At 44.0% G+C, this 16,132-nt stretch overlaps 1 protein-coding gene across 5 annotated transcripts in view; it reads left to right on the top strand.

The window, feature by feature from the left end:
• The window catches only part of wdr7 (WD repeat domain 7), a 125,744-nt gene that overhangs the window by 84,604 nt on the left and 25,008 nt on the right, over positions 1 to 16,132 (top strand). For all 5 annotated transcript variants that reach the window (XM_028972907.1, XM_028972910.1, XM_028972909.1 and 2 more), the window contains one exon: positions 11,294 to 11,480. In XM_028972907.1, coding sequence (XP_028828740.1) covers positions 11,294 to 11,480 — 187 coding nt within the window. The remainder of the gene's footprint in view (positions 1 to 11,293; positions 11,481 to 16,132) is intronic.

The following is a 16,132-nucleotide window of genomic DNA, read 5'->3' as shown; positions in this document are numbered from 1 at the left end:
GTGTGTCTGTGTGTGTTTTGTGTGTCCCTTGTGCAGAAATCTTAGCCTAATGAATGATTTTGTGCATGCTAAATGCCATCACCTTGTTAGTTTTCCAGCCTCCTCCCAATGCCAGAGGAGTTAGCCTTTTAAAGCGTAATCCCCCTGCCTACAAGGGTCGCTCTCAAGGATGTCCACATTGATGAAATGTAAATGTTATCCTAAATTGGACTGCTCGCTTTTATGATTGGTATGATATGATAGTGTTTTTTGTTTTTTTTGAGGGGGGGGGGTGGTTGGGATGATGAGGTAACTGGCAATTGTCTTACCAGCGACTTGTGGTGCTGTAAATGATTGCTGTTTTTGGTAGATTTCTTATTTTGGTTGTCTCCAAGGATGTTTTGATTAGGGTTGACAGTAATCCATAATGAGTGGAAATGCATACACACACACACACTCACACACACACCCCTTCTCTGCTACTATGAGAAACTGCCAGGGTTAATTGCTGCTTATGTGCCTGAGGGTATGAGTTATTTTGTAGGCTAACAAGGATGGTGAGGGGCTCAGGGCCACCAGTTTCTCCCCATAAATATTCCTCCTTCTGCCACAGGTCATCATGGCATAGGGAGTTCACACCAATCAGTATACACCAGTCAACATTTAAAACCACTGACAGGTGAGGTGAAGAGCATTAATGTTTTTGGCAAGATTTCTGAAATTCCCAAGCTCTCAATCTAATTGAGCTTTGTGGAATGTGCTAGAGAAACAAGTCAGATCTACAGGGCACTGTATATTTACTGTATATTTATTGAACATTATGTACAGTAAAGGCCAAATGTTTCAGTGAGAATCTACCAACGTAAATGGTCATGAAAATAAAGAAAACACATTGAATGAGAAGGTGTGTCCAAACTTTTGGCCTGTACTGTAGCTAATCAGTTTTGGTCTTGTTACAGTGAAATGGTTACTTGCATCTTATTAAGGACATTCCAAATTAATGATGAATTTATGAAATTAAAGAATTAGAGAATTGAATGTGTTGCATTTTTTAATCCCCCTTTTCTGCTGGTGTACATGTTTTCTTTACCGAGTACAAAAATTGAGATTTCTGAAAATCGAGTCTGCACTTCTGGAGCCCAGTCCTCAAGCCCTTAAGCCGCACTAAAACTGTGGCTTAAGCAAACCCACCTGGTAGTATTTCGCTCTTCTTTGGGGGCTATAATTAGTTGCCGACGTGCACAAGTCCTTTAATCTGAGCGTGATTGCTTTTACTCCGGGTTACAGCGGCGGGGCTTTGGGGACATCGTGGCAGTAAGTGGTGAACGAGCTGAGGCGTGGACGCCACCAGAGCTGCACTGCTGGCCTCGACACCTTTTCTAATGAATGAGCAAATTGCAGTGAGCACTTGTTGACGCCGCAGACTTAATTATCCTTGGAAGATGTATTTTGGGTCTTGTCCTGTAAGCAGGATTTTTTTTTTGTTGTTGTTGATTTTTTTGACTGCTCAGCCAAAGGACCTGATGGCTTTTTGAAACTTTAGAATTAATTGAGCCCTTCCTCCATACAAGCATCATCCCTTCTTATCGTGCTCCAACAGCTCCGGCATACAAACAGCTCCTGGATTCCCCAGCCGCTGTCAGAGGCGTTAGTGTTATAGCTTAACAAATGCTGCTCAAGGTCTGTTCTCTAGTCCAAATGCCCCGGATAAAGGTGCAGACTCACGCAGCTCCTCCTCAGATCACAAAATATTCTGCCCCCTGGCCATCGGCATCCTGGGTAAAGTCCTCAAAGAGGAAGCCGAGGTCAAGGCGGTGTTTGTATGTGCTGCTGCCAGGACTGGTTTGGCTTAGTCTGACTGGGGCTAGACAATGAACGCTGTAAGAACTGCAGTTGTGATTTAATGTAACATAATTAAATTCTTCTTTTTTACCCGCAGCATCAAGAGAGGTCTTATGCAGAGCAGTGTGCACCCTAAAACCTCCTTTTTGCATACATTTTTTAGTGTGTGTCAGGTGCTTTCCTCTCCCCTGGACCTGAAATACCCCACCAAGTCCTTTCAATTACTGTGGGACCAGCGGCGCTTAAACCTCCACACCACCCTTCCTCACCTTTGGCACACTATATTCTACAAATGAGAGTCAGAGCACAGGGTTTTAATACTGGCATTCACAGAGGGCGCCTGTGGGAACAGCAGTGGTGCATTACTAGCCCTGTTTAGGGTTTAAACATGGCTTCAGACCCTGTTAGCACAAGCTAAAAGGACGACTTACGGTCAGTGTAACTATCACTCACAGTTAAGAGTTAAAAAACATTATATGTTGCAGCTTGAATATTTAACTCAGAATAACTCCTGCTTCAGGACTACTCAAGACTATGAACAGGCTATGGAACTGAAAGGGATTTGTCTCTGTTTCTATGTAGTTTCTGCAGTTTTAGTAAAAATTATTGTGCATCAGTATCAGAAAAACAAGATTAACATGTCAGAGAAAAACTCCATTGTGAGCACACCACTGAGAGGCGATAGTTGGCACTTGTTGTCAGAACGTTCTGCACCCAGTGGTCTGGGTCTGACCCCAGCTCCCCTGCTTTCTTCACACATGGGGTCTGAGGCTGTCTGATTGATATGTGTCCACACACACAGAACCCCCTGTGTGTCTTTGTAGTGTGTTGCTGGTGGTCTTAAGGGAGCCCCCAACACCTCCAAGCCCTGCGGCCGGTCGGCCTGCCCTGGAGGGGGAGCTGTCAGGCTGTTTGAGATGCGTGGGCCCCTGTTCGTTTGAAGCGGCCCCTCGGTGGTGAATAGCCAAAGGCTGTGTCAGGGGAGGGACCTCCCTCCTGCAGGCTTCCAGCCTGTGCCGAGGGCTCCACCAGTCTCAGCAGCCCAGCCTGGCCCCTTTAAGATGGACAAGGACAACAAGGTGCAGGCTGGCTCCTCACATCTTCAATTATTTCAGATCATCTATTATTTATCCACTCTGTGTGTGCGTTAGTCTGTGGATGTTTTAGAGAGAGAAAAATAAAAAGGGGTTGGCTAATTCAGGACACAGTACTTTTCTCAATCTCGCACACACACGCGCAAAAATGCATAAACCACGATTTGTGTTTTGAGCACCAATCCTGTCGGGTCGTGAGAGGAGAGTAAAGGTCAGCAAGACCTATAATTGATCCCACAGTGAAGAGCTCACCTTAAATGTGTTCACTCTTCATAAATGCTCAAACATCCCGTCATGGAGGACTAAAGTAGGAGGGAGTAGATGTGCGAGCAGAGAGTGTTTGATGGAGAGATCCTGAAAGGAACAGAAAGACTAATGGAGTGTGTGTGTGTGTGTGTGTGTGTGTGTGTTGGTGGGGGGCAGTGCAGAGAGAGAGAGCAGTACAGAGAGGTTCCCATGATTAATGTCTGCAGCAGAAGTATTGATGCTCTGAGCTGTGAGTTGTTTCACAAGGCAGCTGGCCAGAAACCTTTCCTTACACTACACCACACTATGCAGACACACAGCACATGATAGGAGCTCTGCTGGCATATCCCACTTACCAGCAAGATTCTCTGTGTGTGTGTGTGTGTGTGTGTGTGGCTCCAGCTTTCTGCTAGACTCTGTACTGCACATCTTTACTGTGCTGCTAGTGCTGCATTGATTCTGCCTTCACTCCTACCTGAGCGCTGTGGGGGCTCTGGAACTGGGAGACGACCACAGAACCTCACAAACCAGCCACCACACTTAACCCAGCGAAGGCCTTTCTCTCTGTTTCCTTCTTTCCTCCTCCTGCTCCTCCTCCCTTCAGAAACCTGCCTCCTTTTTTATCCCCAGAAAGAATGAAGAGCACAGCTGGCCTTAGTGGTTGGTTGAAGTACAGTACTGCTGTCTACTGATGGCAGTTCAGGGCTGGTGTAGTGAAGACAGTGTTTGCACTTTGAAGTGTGGGTAATTGCCGTGTGAGAACAGACACCACAACTCCTGCTGAAGCCGCTGACAGGTCCTTCCTTCCTTGCACGATTCTCACAATAATTAACCAATCAGAACCAGAAGCACTGAAATAATCATTAACTTCAAGCATTCAGCAGTACCTGATCTGTACTAGCTGTGTTTTTTTGCAGAATAGTCAGGGAGCTGATTAGATTATGCCATCAGGCCACTGTTACCCACTGTTACAGTTAATTCAGCAGTAATGATGCCATGAGGTGCTTAGTCGTATTATGAGTCAGGACAGCATGCTACTAGCTACTAACTAGTTTTAATGGGCAGAGATTTGCTCAGTGTGAAAACTTGGATTTAAACGAATCACCTTTTATGTTTCTTTTTGCAAATGTCATGATTGCATGTTTTGCCCTGGTAATATGTTATGGTGATCCAATGAAAATCTGATCAGTTATCAACATGGGCATCATGGCCTGCATTGGTGGTTTGTGTGTGTGCACACATGCCTGAGAGGGTATCTGAACTGCTGCTGTTGCATTCTCCTTTTGCTCACTAATGGCTTTAAAGGTTAAGAGTTGTGCTCCGTACTCCTCCATCCGCAAGGCTCTCCTTGCCCGGCTCTAATTAGCTCTTTACCGGCACGACTGTTAATGTGACATGTTTATTACCTTAACTACCAACTCATTAGCTTAGCTGATGTTTTGTCAATATTAATTCATTCATTTAAGCCAAGTCAACGCTTAAACAAAGATGTCCGGGCTGCCGGATGGACTGGGCCACAGTTTAGTTGGCTGTGAGGGGCCGATAAATTTGGCCTGGGTTGCACAGAGTAAAGAGTGCAGTTTGGGTGTGCGGATAGGCTGGTGTGTGTTCACAACCCAACGTGGACTGTGAGAGAGAATTAAATAAAGTTTTGTGTGTGTGTGTCCAGTGTGTCATTATGGCCCATGGAGGATTTACTGAGCTTGGTGTGCTAAGATGTCGTTTCTTGAAGTAGGAACACACGTTTTTCAGTGTGCCCTGGTGTAGCATGGCATTGATCACCCTCCCAGAAGGTGGTGATCCTATTAGAAGGTGGAGGTGTGACCATGGCTATATGTGCGAGTGTTCACAGGAATCCCCTGCAAGAGGGCATTGATCACGTTGTCTGCCTCTGAGCCCCTCACTTCAGAGGGTAGGGGGTCCAGAAACACAGTTAATCCAGGGTGTGACCCCACACACGCCATCGTGTTTGGACACAGTTTACTGCCAGCTACAGTTAGAATTCTGCTGAGGTGACAGTATTTACATGGTGGTTATAATCTGGAACATGTGGCAGTAAAACATGACGTTTTGGTTTTTTTTTGTGCACATTTAAAAGACATTTGGAGAACAATATAAATAATCCCAATGACCAGAGATCAAATGACCTCAAAAAAACAAAAAACAGTTGAGTCATCAGATGAGTTAGTTTGTTTTCAGATATCATGCTGATATCAGAATGGCTCCAATTTCACGGTCCTTTGGGCTTAATCCTTCAAACACAAAGCATATTTTGGTATTTTTGCTTGCATGGCATATTTGAATCAAGGTGGGTGGCTGAAAGAGCTTATTTGGAGATTCCTGGTTCAGTCGCAGGTTTTTGTAGTACCTTTTGGGAGTTTTGTTTTGTGTCTGTCTGACATGGCTAGCAGAATTTAATATAGTAATCGTCTGGTTGAAAAAAAATTAGATGGGGTTCCTGAGCAAGACACTTAACCCTAGTTACTCTGTAGATACTATAGAGTCCAGAATTAGCTCTCTATAGGACCAATTGCAAGGAAAAGTACAGACAGAACATATGAGGTGAAATCTGGACGTTTAACCTCATTTCTGCAGTATAATTGACATCAGGAAAAAAATTGTCTTATGAACATGGTAGTCATTTTTGCATTTACTTTTACATTTGCAGCATTTAACAGGCGCCAGTAAGACTTACAATAACAAGTTACAGGGACAGTTCCAATTAATTTGTGGTTTTGTTTTTTGCATAGGCGAGTATGATACTACCACCCTTATTTATCTTTAAAACTTTAAAAAATTACCCATTAATATCACACAAATTGTGTCTCCTGTAATTTGTTTCACAGCAAACTTAAGTAAAGGTTCTCCTTTGTTTGACATTTTGAGCAAGTCGATGGCTTGAAGGACAGCAGTAACAGCTGGAGACACTCAGCAGTAACGGTGTCTCGCTGCAGCCGGATTGATGTATTCACAGGAATTTACCGATTTCTTTTTGAGGACCCATTGCAGGGGAGGAGGCGAGTTAGAGATCAGAGCAGCTCTCTCTCTCCTCTCGAAGAGCTCTAGGATCTCTCTCTCTCTCTCTGCCTCTCGCTCCTCTATCTCCTCTCTAGATATATAGATATAGATATATGATATATATAAAAACACACTGAATGAACAGTAAGCATGCATCAAAATGTGAGCCATGGCCAGCCGGTGGTCTCAATAAAACTTTATTGGGAGGAAAATTTCTGTTTGACCTTCAGCGAGTCTGGAGCTACAGATGAAACCTGCAGAGTTTATGATGTGCAGAAACTTTCAATTAATGTCACTGGAGCACAACCTCCAGTAAATACAGCTCTGCTTGAACTTATTTTGTCTTAAAAATAAATAAATAAATAAATAAAAATGTGCCTTTCGATATAGATTATTTATATTATTTATAAATTAATGTTGTTTATATTAAACTGCCAGAATTGTGACTTAAATTGAGGCATGTTTATTTAATAAAGAGTATAATTCATTTTTTAAACTAGACAGTTATACACAATTGCTTTAGGGCTGCGTTTTGGTGTGATGAGAAATTGATCTGTGATCTTTTTTTTTTTTAATCCAAGCCAAATCATAGCGACAGATCAGTGCTCCTAGAATAACTCTACCCATCACTGTAACCTAAGTACAGTTTGCTTTGGGCTGTGCATGTAAATTAAATTTTATTAATGAGATTTTGAGTTGAGATTTACGTAATTTTTCGAGTTCATGTCATTAATTGTTAAATGAGGACCATTTGAGTTTTTTTTTTTTTTTTGGTTTAAATAAATGCTCTCACCTTCGCTGAGATTTAATCATTCAGAGTTTGTGGTTTGAGTTTCAAGACTTGAGTTTTGTCAGTGCAAACACATACCAGTAGAATTTAGTGTATTGAAATAACACTTCACCAAGGCATAAAGGAAATAAAATAAATCTTAAAATCTTTTTAAGATTTATCTCTGCATATAGTAATCTAATACACAATAGCTAGAGAAAAAATGTTATCTAAAAGATCTAAATAAAAAAAAAAAAACATAATGACTAAGACATAATTATATTCAAATGGAATTTTAAGCTATTTCCTTTGGGTTTAATAAAGTTTTCTGATTCTTTATTGCAGGTTACTACAAGACACAAATTGGTGCAAATAAAAAAATAGTAAAAACTCTAATTCAAGCTTGTGGTATTGTAGTAGAATCTGATGAGAACAGGACAGCCTGGGGGGAAGAAGCCTTTGCAGTGTCAGTTGCAGGTACAGTTGTGTCACATCCTCACTGAAACAAGGGCGAGAAAAACAGAGAGCAGAAGGCGGGGGATGAAGATGTCTGCTGTCCAGCGTGGTCCTTGCTGAAGCATATCAGCAGACTCTCCCTTCTGTCTGAAACCATTAGTACATCTGGATGTTTCCTTGTGTGTGTGTGTGTGTGTGTGTGTGTGAGGTAATTAACGCTCTGGTGGACTCTTTTTACCCAGCAGACCTGTTGCCGTGGCCGCTGCCGGACAGCCGTGTTGATAAATCCTTGCTCACCTCAGATAATTGTTGCCATGATTATTTAGCAGTTGATCTATAAAACAACATAAAAATTGATTTTGGGGTTCACTGACGCACAGGCACTCACATGCTGTGTCGTCTCTGCGGTGACTCGCGCAACAACATGTGTACACACACACACACACACACACACACACACACACACACACACACCCTGTACCTGAAATGGTAACAGCAGTAACGCGTGCGAACACTCAGCGGCTCACATCCAAGGCCAGGCATTCACGTCCAGCTTCAAGCAGTGGTATGACCACTCAAATCGTAACAGCACGGCGCGTTTTTGTGTGTGTGAGTGTGTAGGAGCAGGTGATCTGTAGTGTCTGCTGTGATTGATGCTTCTCTCTGTGGTTCAGATCAGCGCGGGTCTGTCATTACATTCACTCTGGGACTTCCAGATCTCCCCACTCTGCTCTCATCTCTGTGTGAGCCCCTGCCTGCCTGAAAAGCCCCATCAATACACATTTCTGTGTGTATTGTGTTATGCTTGTGTGTTGTGGAGTGTGTGTTTTTCCCTCCCGTCTGTGTCTGCTATTTAATGGGTGTCTCAGCATTCCGCTCTTGAGTTTTGAACCAGCGTGTGCCAGGATTTGTGATTCCCGGTGTTGAAGCTGACTCACGTGTGAGGGTATTTCTCTTTATTTTTGTTCAGGAGGCTTTCTCTCTCTCTCTCTCTCTCTCTCTCTCTCTCTCTCTCTCTCTCTCTCTCTTTCTCCCTCTCTCCCTCTCTCTCTCTCTCCATCTCACACACACACATATACATACACACAGAGACCCCTCCCCCTCAGCAGACTGACCACTGCAGACCCCGGCTGTCTGTTGTCCCCCAAACGCCTTTTGCTGTCGCTGCCATGCTGCTGGAGATTTAACACTCTGTAGGGGGAAGAAAAAAAAAACAGAAAAGCCAACATTGTCAACCTCTGTGTGGGTAGATGATATTCTCACATGATAAACTCTCATGTATACACACACACACCCAGCCAGACACTTCAAAGTCTCTCCCTCCATCACCTTTTCATTACCTCTCTGTAATTATATCACCCCCGTCTGATAGATGGTCTGTAGACTGATTGATTAGTAAAAGTGCTTCAATATGAGCCTCATGTCCAGCCACTTCTCTCCCACCCACCCCATGGTGTGTGTGTGTCCTCTGCAGTGTGCAGTGGTGTCCAAGATGGGCGGATGAGTAACCAGGTTAATGCTGTGTAACCTTGCCCTGTTGAGAAATTCCAAGCCATGTCTGGACTGCCACTTCATGACTATTTGCCCTTTAGCAGGAGGATTTGTGTTGGAATGGTTGTGTCTGAATGTGTGAGAGATCATTTTTCAGTCATTTTCTTTGTGTGTATGACTGTGTGTGTGGTTAAAATGGTCATGTGTTTGCCGACCTCTGAAAGGGTCATGGCTCCTCTAAATCCAATATGGCCACCGTTGCCACGGACACTGCGGTTGGTCAGCACCATGGCCAGCGTTCCTAATGGTCTGCTGAAAGCTCAACCCAACAAGCTAGTTAATTCTATATTTTTTGTGTTCATTTGTTCATCTATTTATTTAAATGAAGGATTTATTTAGAATTACAAGTGAAGCATTAAGTGATTATTAGCTTTCTGTTACTCTCTTCATATCCTCTTCTTTGCTGTGGTCCTGCAACACCAGGCGGTATTAATAAACTTTCCATTGAAAGTAGGGTTGAATCCGGCCCAGATGTGAGGTTCTGTGACAGTGCTGCACGTGAGCATGAACTAGATGAAGTCCAGTCTCATATGTTCCTATTTGTGTTCAGGATATTTTCCTGGCCCATGGTTCTTGTCTGTCCCTCTCTCGGTAGCTGAACATTTAGTACATGTCCACCTCTGAGGACCTGCAGCCTGATAACATTCTCAGTGAGGACACACATACACACAGTAAACAATCAGATCAAGTAAGCAGGTACAAGATTTAGTGAGTTTGCTGTAATCTAAAACATTTGAAAAAAGAGTGTGTGTGTGTGTGTGTGAGAGAGAGAGAGATAGAGAGAGAGAGAGAGAGAGAAAATAAGACAGGGTTGCTGCTGACAGGCTGATTACTGAGACATAATGATTTGGCCATGAACGTAGCAGCTCCGAGGGAGCATCCCTGCCAGTATAATTGAGAGCATTTTACTGCAGAAAAGTGTGTCGAGCCGCAAAGCTCGGCAGGTGTGCAGCACAATAGCGGAAGCAGCAGTCTCTACCAGGGAACTGTGCGTGTGTGTGTGCATGAGTGATGGCTCTGTTGTAATTTCTGTGACCCATGATTACTATTTTTGTACAGAAGAGCTGTTGTTCAGCACTTATTTTTCTGCTGCTCTGTGAGTGTGTGAGCGAGACCGAGAGAGGGTGTTGAGGGGCTGTGTATGCACGTTTAGGTGTGTGATTTCATTCCTCTGTCTGCTCTACAGCTGAAATGGCCTGAGCGCTGAATGACCCTGTCTGCTGTGACAATGCGACCGCAGTGATTTGAGGGAGGGCGGGGAACGGGGAGTAGCCGAGGGAGCGGAGGTGTTGCAGGATGGACAATGAGGAGGAAGAGATAATTGGAGGAAGTGAAAGAGCAACAGACAGAAGCTGAGGAAAGAGAGAGAGGTGACTGCAGGAACAAAGAGGAGAGACGTGTGGAGGATGATGGAAGTGGGACGCTATGCGCCGCGTTCCAGCAGACTGATGTGATTAGGGGGGTCTGCCTGCCTGTGTAATTAATAAGAGGAGATGATGAGGATGAAGGCTGGGCGCTAATGGATTATGGGACTGGGGGCGAGACAGCGCTGCCATTGTTCACGGTCCCAGGAAGCACAGCCAGGAACCCTCAGCACTGCATCAATGTGTCTGCTGTGGTCCCACTGTGCACACACGTGTGTGCCCATGTGTTGGCGTGTGTGTTTTTTTTCTGTGGCTCTGTGTGTCTTAGAAGGTCTCTGTCTGTATTTTGTGTATTGTATCTGTGTTCGTAGGCTTGTTTTCTGTAAGACTGTGTATTTAATCATCTGTGCTGGACCTCTGTATGTAGCACTGGGTGCAGTGAGCACAGTGGACCTGTTCAGTGTAATGCTGTTGTTTTACCCAACAGACTGCTGTTTACATGTGGTTACGATAACTGTCCAGAAGAGAAAGATGGGGAATAAATTGTTGTACTTATTTGAACGTTTTGGGCCCACCCACATATCAAAAGCAGGGCATCAAAAAGAAAGCCTAGATGGTGCTTGGTGAACACAAGTGAAAGTGAATTGATTGTCATTTTGAAACACTGCACACAAGGAAATGTGTCCTCTGCATTTAACCATCACCCTTAGTGAGCAGTGGGCAGCCATGACAGGCGCCCGGGGAGCAGTGTGTGGGGACGGTGCTCTGCTCAGTGGCATCTTGGCAGTTCGGGATTTCTGATTACGGGTCCATTTCCTTAACTGCTAGGCCACCACTGCCCCCATATTGCCCCCCACAAAAACATTCTTAAAATGATTGTGTTTTTTTTCTCTAATACAAACTCGTCTGTGCTTCACCTTACCTTACAAAACCTTGATTCTTGTATCTCATGCTCAGCGTTTCTGTCGTCTTAGGCAAGGCTCTGACATTCCTGCTGCTGCAGCCTCCAAGCCCAAAGCTGCCCCCTCACAGTACCATCCGTCGCACCGCCATTGATCTGATTGGCCGCGGCTTCACTGTGTGGGAGCCATACATGGACGTGTCTGCCGTTCTCATGGGTCTTCTGGAGCTGTGTGCTGATGCCGAGAAGCAGCTGTCCAAGTAAGTGTCAACCAACCATCACCTTCATGATGATATCTACAGTCTGAAATTCCACTAGTAACTCCGACTTCAGTCTTCAGAACACCAGCACAATAACCTGACTTCATCACTACATCTGTATTCAGCTTGGCAGTATTTTTCGTGCGGTGTCTCGGCAGGGCTGGGTAACCTCGTTTGCGGGGGTTGCCTCATGAAGGTTAGCCAGCTTTACAGCTATAACTACAAGAGATTGGCATGCATGGTACACCTCTTCTCAACCGCAGCTTCAGTTTAACACATGCATAAAGACCATATCCAGCCCATAATCTGAACATAGCACTAATAGATGTAAATATGTGCTCCGCCTAATCAATATGCACTCCTCACATGTCCAAAACATAACCTTAACTCCACAAACTCTCCCTTCTAGCTTGTGAAACAGAAGAATTTTAATATGCATGCATGTTCAGAAGGCGAGTTCATTCCCTCCAAAGTTAAAAATGCAATTAATTTAGAAAAGTTTAGGAAAAGTTTGAAAACATAGGAGCTGCTATAAAGTAGCTCCACAGAATCCCACAGCTCCAGCCTCTCAGCCATGTTGAGTGGACAGAGGGACTCTGACCTGTGCCATCCCTCTTTACACATCCGGTCCGGTTTCCATAGTGAGGGGATGCTCTCAATCTGACACGCTGACAGATTAAAGCCAGGCTCTAATGTGATTGGAGGGCATTAATATGATGTAATGATGTCTGCGTTTTTGCGAGCCGGAGACCTTTTCTCCGTGGCGGGGCGGCCCATCCGTCTGCTGGCTAACCTTCATGAGGCAACCCCCGCAAACGAGGTTACCCAGCCCTGCCGAGACACCGCATGAAAAATACTGCCAACATCTGATTATGCAATTAGGATGAAACCCTATCTTAACAAATTTATTATGAGTATAAATATGTCTGCTTTTTTCGTGTAGTGCGTGCTAATGTGGTTAGCACAAAATGGCAGTCATTTTTCAGCCTTTATTAGCGCAAAAAAGCGGCCGTGATGCAAGTCGACCCCGTGCACTTAGCCCAACTCTAAATATGAACATGACAAGTGCTCCAGACATGGGGGGGAAATGATTTGTTGACATATCTGTAGCTTTGCGCTACCAGCGATTCGTTTGGCCCGATGACCATGTCAGTCTTGCTTGACCCCCCAACAGCAAATTGGCTTAACGGCTTGTGCGGAATGCCATTTTGAAATCTTTCAAAGCCGTCAATCTGCATGTTTTCTAATGTATTTTTCATAAATGTATCTATTGATTTTCTTTTTTTTAATCCATTCTCTCTCCTTGCCTTTCTTTAAAAAAAAAAAATTAAAAATGTAATGCAGTGAGGATGAATGACCAGGCTTGTGTTTTGCTTGTGTTGCTGGCACTCGCTGCTCCCGAACAGTGCTGAAAAGGTGGAAGCTCTTTCAGCAAAGGCCCAGCAGCTGAAAGAGCGTCTTTGTCTGCACCACGACAAACCAGTTCGGGCCGCACAAATCTCAGTGCCTTATCAGTGCGCTAAAGATCACTGCTGTTACCACACACAGCTCAAGGTTGCTTTGTGCATTCCTGTCACACATTAAAGCGCCAAGGAGAGAGGGGACAAAAGGAAAAGAAGGGGGAAAGAGAAGGACTGGGAGAAAGGGAACGGCGGGAGGTGAAAGGTAGTGTCACACTCGCTATAGAAGATGGTCGAGCTGCAGCTGTATGGTGGGAATTGCTTGTTTTTGTGCTTTGCTCTTTAGGGTGAGAATCATTTATATGGAGAGGTGCCCCCCCCCCCCCCCCCTCTCTCTCTCTCTCTCTCTCTCTCTCTCTCCTCTCTCTCTCTCTCTCCTCTCTCTCTCTCTCTCTCTCTCTCTCTCTCTCTCTCTCTCTCTCTCACACACACATGTAAAAAAAATTTACACAGAGGGTGGGTGTGGGCTACACTTCACACACAAACACAGGCCTCTCTCTCGATCTCTCTATCGCTTTTGTCTGTCTTAGGCTGTCTGCAGGGCAGACCTCCCATTCTCAGCATAACCACACACAGAGTGTGTGTTTGTGTGTGTGTGTGTGTGTGTGTGTGTGTGTGTGTGTGTGTGTGCGCGCATGTGTGTTCACACACACATGCCTACCTACAAGGCCATCTGGTCAAGACAGTTTCAGGTTCTCCTGAGGTGAAATAATCTGTGTGTTGAATCAAATGCATTGACCAGCTATTGACAGGGAGTTGTAACTAATGCGGACAGACAGAGGATTTGCACCCATGGTGTTTATTCACTGAAACATCACACACAGACACACACTCACACAGCCCCCTCCTTGTGTCTGTCCAGCTGGTGTCATCAGACTATGTACAGTCATGCTTTATTTCCGGTCCTAATATTTATTTAGTAACCTTCATAATAAATAATTAATAAAAAAATTACTTCTGAATGGTTTGTGTATGGCCCTTATCACAGACGGAACCTGGGACCTGCTGTCTCAAATCACTCAGATACCCTAGGGTCTCTCTCTTTCTCTCTCTCTCTCTCTCTATCTATCTATCTTTCTCTTTCTTTCTTTTACTCCCTGTCTGTTTGTCTCTCACTCTTAATAATGCAGTGTCACTTGTTCTGCTGGCTCCTTCCTTATTTCACACCACAAGTGTAGGTGGCACTGTGGTACACACACACACACACACACACACACACACACACACACACAGGGAGCATCATTCAGCCTTTAGACTGGTGAAGTTTATTGGGGAGTGGATCCTCTGCTAAGGTGTTGGGAACAAGGTTTTTATTATTTAATTGCACATTATTGCAACTGGACTCCCTTTCAGGTGGGCACAATAGTAAAATGTATGTTTATGTAATTAAATATATACAAATTACATATTAAACATACATCCTACACATTGCAATTTGGTTGGGTGGTCCTTGTGCTTTTCTTCAGAGATATAAACATCTATGAAAACAGGTATTGAAGTTCCTTATTCACAAATGAACAAATCCTTTCAGTGATCATAAATTGAACAGGAAATTTAATACCTACAACCTACATTGTTGTTTTGTACTGCTGCCTTCCCATAAAAACCAGTGACTAAACAGTCAATTAACTATAATGATCAGGAGTCGAATGTTCAAACCAAACAGAACATGGAGCATTGTGTTCTGTGAAGTCAACTACTGAACAGGGTTGGAAAGATTTGCAAAGACTTATCATATCGAGACATGAGAACCTGAGGGATGGTGGAAGGAAAGAAAGAAAAGAAAAGTTCATGAAGCCCTCACCAGCTGACATGAGACGTGAAACGTGAGCATGTGAAAACATGCTCCGCATTATTCATGCTAACAGCCAGCCACAGTCAATTTGCTTCAAGTAAATGGGGAGTGAGGGGCAGGCTTTATCTGGACAAAGTGAATAAAGTGCGCTGCTAAACGCAGCTCAGCCCTGCGTTCCCGGGGCTCTGCATGTGCTTTTATTCATGAGCGCAAAGGCAGAATGAGAAAAGGCTAACGGAGCGGTATCTGAAGCACACTTGCCTGTCTGAGTCTTTGAACTGAGTTTATTGACAAATCGCTGGATGGTTATAACACAAAGGGTTGCGGGAAGTCCTGCTCATGCAAATGAAGGGAGATCTGAAATAATCCTTTTCCAATGAGAGCAAGTCTGAGCACTTTCTCACGATGGTGGAGTACACGGGCACACTCATTTATTACAATGCTCGCTCACATGTTTCACTGAGCATTTCTGGACAAAAGATACATTTTCCCCAAAATTTAAACCAGCATATAATGCAGTATATGCAGTATAACACCATTAGGAATCTGAAGTCAGGACCCTGGCATGGTGCCTGTGTTGAATAAGTGAGAGGATAAGAATCAGAAATGTCAGTTTAATAAGTGAGAGGATAACCGCAACTTGCTGAACATATGTGAACATATGATTGCTGATATGTGTCAATATTTTTCATTTGCATGCTATGAGGGTTCCAACACCACCCCCTCATTTATTAAATTCCATCACTAACTCCATTTCCAAAATAATATTTGGGTTTTGTATGCAAAATTAATTTGGAAAAAAAAAGAAATTTCCTGTGTGTGTGTGTGTGTGTGTGTGTGTGTTTTTTTTTTTTTGTTTTTTTTTAGTTTATTTCAAGGTTATTGAAGTTTTAAGCCTCTAATTTCCAACAAGTCTCTCACACTCACACAGCCATGGACTTCATCGCATTGTTTTGTCGGATGTGAATGGAAGGTCAGGTGAAGCCCTGTGTGTTCTGAATGTATGTTGGATAGTGAAACACAGAGTACAGGGAGCCCAAATTAATATTAAATTGTGTAAAAGTATTGTTTCTTTTCATTTATTACTTCTGGTTCGGATTGGTTTTCAGAAAGTTTAACTTGTAACATTAGTTGGTCTTGTTGCAGAAGTTTTGCAGGGATGTGAATACTGCCTTTTGTTTATTCTCAAAATTCTGAGCTGTGTGTCTCTTTCAAGGTTCTTGCCAAGATGCAGCGAGTCTCCTTCTGACTCGGGTATAACCCTCTTGTTCTAACCCCTCGACCTCAAACCCGTAGCCTGGTACCCACGAGCTTCCAACACTGCCCAAACCCCCAGCTACAGCTCAGCGGCCAGCCTGCAGCCGTGGACCACGGGGAGTCACCCTTGCCCCCTTTCC

This window comes from Denticeps clupeoides, chromosome 3 (assembly GCF_900700375.1).
Source record: "Denticeps clupeoides chromosome 3, fDenClu1.1, whole genome shotgun sequence".
Taxonomy (NCBI): domain Eukaryota; kingdom Metazoa; phylum Chordata; class Actinopteri; order Clupeiformes; family Denticipitidae; genus Denticeps; species Denticeps clupeoides.
The sequence above is the reverse complement of the archived record's forward strand: the minus strand, read 5'-3'. Positions and strand labels throughout refer to the sequence as shown.